The sequence below is a fragment of the Mus caroli genome, chromosome 11 (genome assembly GCF_900094665.2).
Source record: "Mus caroli chromosome 11, CAROLI_EIJ_v1.1, whole genome shotgun sequence".
In the NCBI taxonomy this organism is placed as follows: domain Eukaryota; kingdom Metazoa; phylum Chordata; class Mammalia; order Rodentia; family Muridae; genus Mus; species Mus caroli.
The window spans coordinates 44,379,877-44,385,961 of NC_034580.1; the positions used below are offsets into that span (position 1 = coordinate 44,379,877).

At 40.5% G+C, this 6,085-nt stretch overlaps 1 protein-coding gene across 1 annotated transcript; it reads left to right on the forward strand.

Annotated features, from left to right (window-relative positions):
- The first annotated feature begins 2,326 nt into the window (after window positions 1–2,326).
- On the forward strand, window positions 2,327–3,348 carry LOC110305590 (olfactory receptor 10-like). Its single transcript, XM_021177608.1, has one exon. The coding sequence runs from the start codon at window positions 2,343–2,345 to the stop codon at window positions 3,297–3,299; it is 957 nt and encodes a 318-aa protein (XP_021033267.1). The 5' UTR covers window positions 2,327–2,342; the 3' UTR covers window positions 3,300–3,348.
- Window positions 3,349–6,085: the final 2,737 nt, after the last annotated feature.

Sequence of the window (6,085 nt, forward strand, 5' to 3'; positions counted from 1 at the left end):
ACTCTGACAAACATAAGCATAGCCTTTCACATTTTCAACAGCCTGAACCAGATTGTCCCACTGGTCACAACTGAAACACCTACGTGGAGACATCCTTATTTCCCACAGTACATGGGGTGTTTCAGTGTTGCTAGTTTTTGTGTTTCATGTCATACATAAAAAAAAGAAGAAATGCCAAGACCAATATCAAAGTTCTCCTCTATTCTATTTACATTTTGAAGTACTCATGAAAATATTTGCCCATTTTCAGTTAATAGTTACATGTGATGTGGGATATGGGCCTCTTTTATTTCCTTCTACAAGTACATATCGAGTTTCCCCAAGACAAAGAAATAAAAAGCCACTTTTGCTTTTATGAGGGACCTGATAATAAAAACAAGAAATACTCAAGACACAAAATCAACAACAGAAAAATGACAGAATTAATAGAGCTGACTTAAAATTTACAAACACATAAAAAATCAAACTGTACTTCCAAACACAACCAACTATCAGAAAGAAAAAAAATCAGTGTCACTGTTTCATGCACAAGAGAATGAAAGAACAAAAGCATCAACACAAAATCTTCTAAGGTGAGACTGAAACTTAAGTGAAAGAGCTGTATACAAATGACATCATGCCTTACAGTGTTTAGGGTTTCACCTCAGCAAATCAGCAAATGGCTTTTTAAAAGAATCAATTTTTAATATCTTTCTTATATATAGATTGTGTACTAATCTTTCTTCTCAGAACAAAATGAATTTCTATTGATTTTATAGGGAGAATAAAATGTTTTGTTTTTAAATTTTTCATTTAAAGTTGCTATGCCATGAACAAAAGCGATATTAAAGCACCATCCCTTCTTAGATGATGCAAGGAGCCACTTTTTAATTTTGTCTTTGCATTCACTCTGACCTCTACTACTGAAGAGTCACAGTAGTAAGGCACAAAGGCACATTTAAAAGAATTGTAACACGTAGTGAAAGAGGGAGAAGGAAACTGTATAAGAAGACAGGTCTGGAGAGAAGGGAGCATCTCATCCCAGGGGAGATGGTGAGAAGTGATAACATATTCATGATGGGGAGACTCGGCATAGAGAACATATTTGTGTTTGTGTTTTTCCCAACATGGAGCTGCAGGCTCTCAATCCTTGTGACACATGACAGCTGGTCTGGAGCAGGATCTCAAAGACTCTTTTACTATCCATTCTCGCTGAGTTGCAGGAAGATGAGCAGCCAGGGACAAGCCTGTGAACTCATCCTGGTTACTCCTTCCTCCTACTCTACTGAAACACTTTGCACATAGACTAAGCAAAGGAACGAATAAGAGAAGTAGAGTGACAAAGCTGGGGCATGGTTGTTTTGTATAAGAATTTAACAACTGATTCCACCCTGGTGCTCTAGAGTCCTCAGGTAAAGACTGTGAGAAAGGCAGTGAGTGCTACAGCGTTGAAAATATACTGGCCAGAGCATTGGGTAGCCTGAATTAAGTCATAAAACAAAGGGGCAAAAAAAGTGTTTCTAGCAAAGACCACATAGCTGCTGCTCTAATCTTCTGTTCACTATGTAAGAATAGAATTAAGGAAAGAAAACTCAGGCCTGAAGAGTAGAGCTGAGCTGAGTGGCAAAACCTACAACTCTGGGGTGTATACGGAGCATTAGGGAGTATACTTTAATTCATAATTTGTACACTGTGATGGATTCTTTTTATTCAAAAGCCCAACCCCCTCAGTACCAACAGCTAGATTCAGCCACTAATAGCAACAATCCAACTAAAGGCAAGAAACAGTGAGATGCAGAGAAAGGATATGGAGTCAGTGCATACCAGGAAGAGGAGCAGACAAAGAAATCCAGTGACTAGATGTTCATCTTGAGGCTGAAGTTTAAGTAGAGAAAGAGGTGAGGCAAGATGAAATAACTAAGCAAGCACAGTTAAAGTGTGGTCCAGACATCATTGACTCAGTGCTGGCCCTGCAATGTAAGCCCATAAATTGTTAGTCTGTCAATAATGGCCTTATTGGGAGATCGTTGTAGGTCTAAGAATAGCATCTCCACTGAAGATAATGTTTTACATTTCGATGGTGATCTTCATTCCCACAGACCTTACTGCTCCTGGAATTCAAGCCGATGTTGAGTTTAGAATAGGAGCTGTCTGTGTCTCCAGCCTACAAAACCTGTGCAGAGTCAGAAGACATGAAGGGGAGAGAGAGCAGAATGAAGGTAGACACGCAAGGCTGTCATCTAGCTTTAACTGCTCTGTGAAGCAAAGTGGGAAGTCAACTTAATTTAGCTCTGGACCATCTATGTGTCTGTTACAATAAGAAACATTTGATTGTCTTCTACAGTCTGTGAAAGGAGGGAGTGATGGGAAGTTTCAATCTCAGCTTAGAAGGTTTCCTGTTGGTAGGCTTCTCAGACTGGCCTCAACTGGAACTTATCCTCCTGGTCTTCATTCCGATTTTCTACTCTCTTACCCTCTGTGGCAACATCACCATTATTGTTCTCACTCAACGAGACCTTCATCTGCACACACCCATGTACTTCTTCCTTGCCCATCTCTCCTTCCTGGACCTCTGCTTCACTAGTAGCACTGTGCCCAAACTTCTAATCAGTCTTTCCCAAGGTGATCAGACTATCAGCTATGCTGGGTGTATGACCCAGTTCTTCACAGCACTCTTCCTGGGTGGAACTGAGTGTATGCTCCTTGTGATGATGGCTTTTGACCGCTATGTTGCTGTGTGTCGTCCACTACACTACACCAGCATTATGCACCCCCTTCTCTGCCATGCATTGGCCATCTCCTCCTGGGTGGGAGGCCTTGTGAACTCTCTGACTCAGACAAGCCTCATCATGACCATGCCTCTCTGTGGCCATCACCTGAACCACTTCTTCTGTGAGATGCTTGTTCTCCTGAAACTGGCTTGTGAAGACACAGGGGGACCAGAGACCTATTTGTTTTTGGCTGGAGCTGTAATTTTGGTCTGTCCTGTAGCAATAATTCTAGGCACCTATGCACACATTGCTCATGCAGTGTTGAAGATCAAGTCAAGAGCTGGGCGCAGAAAGGCTCTGGGAACTTGTGGGTCCCACCTTACTGTGGTTTTTCTTTTTTATGGCTCAGCTATGTACACGTATCTCCAGCCTGTCCACATGTATTCTGGGAGTGAAGGGAAGTTTGCTGCCCTCTTTTATACTATCATTACTCCAATGCTGAACCCTCTGATTTATACCCTAAGAAACAAGGATGTGAAGGGGGCTCTGTGCAAGGTACTTGTAAAAGGAAAAAAGGAGACTAAGACTAGGAGAAAGATGGTTGAATAAAATATTGTATATCTCTCACACAGTCAAGAATTCTGTGCCCAACACACTTTCCCTTAGAAGTCAAACATAAAGAATTTCCTAGGTGGTGGTGAAGACTGCTTGAATATAGCTTCATAGGGACCTTCAAAGAAAGTAATTTTAAATGGTGTTCTTGAAACTGAAAAAAAAAAAAACAGATGTCCTTAAGAAGAAAACATTATAAGATATCACTGCTAAAAGTAATTAATTATACAAATCCAGAATGCTCTAATTATCATAAATAGTATGTAAGCCAATCACATCTTCTCTTGAAGACTAAAATAGAAAAAAAAACCCTAAAAATAAATTTCACACTAAGAAATAAACAATATAAAAACATGTAAACTACATTAGGAAATTTTCAAAATGTGTGTCAATTTTTAGGTTAGTACATTTTCTTTCTAGTTTGTCCTGATCAAACTATCTTTCTGCAAGGTTTATTGTAACCGAAAACCAAAATATCTGTTTTATTGAAAGTTATGAGAGTAATGAATGCTCACAGCTGCAGTCGTGTGCTTCAGAACAGGTAAGATACCTTCCCCTGGGCAGCACAGTAGAGCTGACCTTGGAGGTGTGGGCACAGGAAAGCTGGTCCCAAAGGAATGGGCCCTATCCTCACCTTGGCAAAACCAGAGAGCTGATCCTGGTGTCACTGGCTTAGAAGAGCTGGTGGGCTGATCAATTCAGTTTCCACACAGGCCCAGATTCAGTGCTGAGTTGGCTAATCCCCAGGTCCACCTCATCTTTGAGTTGCTGGAGTGCATGAAGGAGCCAGTCCTGCAGATCCAAAGCTGCAGGATCTCCATGGCATAGGCAACATCTGGATATGTGAGAGGACTTCCAGTGAGGATCCAGTAGTGATACAGTAGCAGAAGCCAGAAGCCTCGATCCAGACTCTCTTAGTTAGGGTTTTATTGCTCTGAACAGATACCATGACTAAGGCAGTTCTTAGAAGGACAAAGTTTTATTGTGGCTGGCTTACAGGTTCAGAGGTTCAGTCCAATTATCATCAAGCAGGAACATGGCAACATCCAGGCAAGCATAGTGGAGGAGGAGCTTAGAGTTCTACAGCTTCATCTGAAGGCTGCTAGCAGAATACTGACTTCCAGGCAGCTAGGATAAGGATATTAAGGCTCACATCCACAATGTCATGCCTACTCCAACAAGGCCACACCTACTCCAACAGGGCCACACCTTCCTGAGCTAAGTATATACAAACCATCATACAGACCAATAACTGATTGCAATGAACATTTGCAAGGAAAGATGTATGGACAAAAGGACATATTGTCTGACACACTATGACATATATGACACATCACAGCTTCCATGGAGAGATGTTTTGAATTTTTGTTTTTCCTTTTTTTCTTTTTCCATTTATATTTTTGTTTTCTTGGTGGGGGAATTGCAAAGAAAGAGAGTGGCTAAGAATAGTGAGAAGAGAGGGAGTATGATGCATGGTGTGAAAGTCACGAAGAATCAATATAAAATAAAAACGAACTAGGGAGGAAGAACTAAAACAACAAAAGAAAGTAAATTACAAATGGCATGCTAAGACCCTATTTATCTTCAGTTGCTGACAAGTTATTTAATGTTTTTTTATTGAATGGATAAAAATAAATATTTAAGAGACCCAAACATATGTCCCTTCAACAATGTGCAAACTGAAAGGAAGCCTAAGACATCCAATGCACAACGGGCCTTGTGGCACATGCAGTGCATGAGATGGGAAAAGAGAAAAAGCAAGACTATGTCTCCAGAAATGCAAAAGGACCAGTATTGTTGCAGTGTCAAGTAATGAGGAAATGGTCAATGTAGCAAAAGGAAATAAAGAGGCAAAATTCATGTAATCAATATCAGAACATCCAGACACACAAAACATTAGTAAACAGGAAATTAGTGTCTGTCAATCCTGAGGTTTTCCAGAGAAAAATCAATTCAACCATTTTGAGCCAAATTTGGAACATGCTTTATTAAATATTAAATTCTGACCAACAGATGGACTTGGGTCAGGGCCACTTCCTGGACTCCCCAGCTGAGTAACCCACAACACCTGTAGGGGCTTTTATGAACAGAACTCGCAGGCCACCATGCTTTCCCATGAGGCTTTGTTATTTTTCCAGAAATATATAACCCCAGCACTCCAAGAAATTACTTGTTCCTTGGACAGGTGGAACTTACAGGTTAATTTTGGTTTTGTTATTTTTCAAGAGCTACAACTTCCAGCATTTCAGGAAGTTGCCTGGCTCTTGGGAGGTTGGGGCTTACTGGTTAATTTGGGGTATGACAAGTTCAATTCAATGTAGTAATGCTGTGTTTTAGGGGGACTTTCATTCTCTTTGCACCAACAGATAAACATCAGACAGGAAATATGTTAAATTATATGCTAGAACAAATAGACATACAGATGTTTACAGATTTCATACGACTGTAGATTTTTTTCTCAGGGGAATAGAAGACAGTCTTTGGGATATCATATGACAAACTATGAGGCAAGGCTCACCAAAAATTTTAGGTTTCTTTATTTTTTTATTTTGTGAAATATGCATGTTTTGCTGACATGTAGGTATGTACATTGTATGTGTACCTGGCATCTATGAGGGCTAGAAGATGGTGTCAGACTGTGCCCCTTCTTAGAATTGGGAACAAAACACCCAGGGAAGGAGTTACAGAGACAAAGTTCGGAGCTGTGATGAAAGGATGGACCATCTAGAGACTGCCGTATCCAGGGATCCATCCCATAATCAGCTTCTAAACGCTGACACCAT

Bases quoted from the DNA above. Each gene is read 5' to 3' on its own strand.
- LOC110305590 (XM_021177608.1), top strand. From the start codon at position 2,343: ATGGGAAGTTTCAATCTCAGCTTAGAAGGTTTCCTGTTGGTAGGCTTC.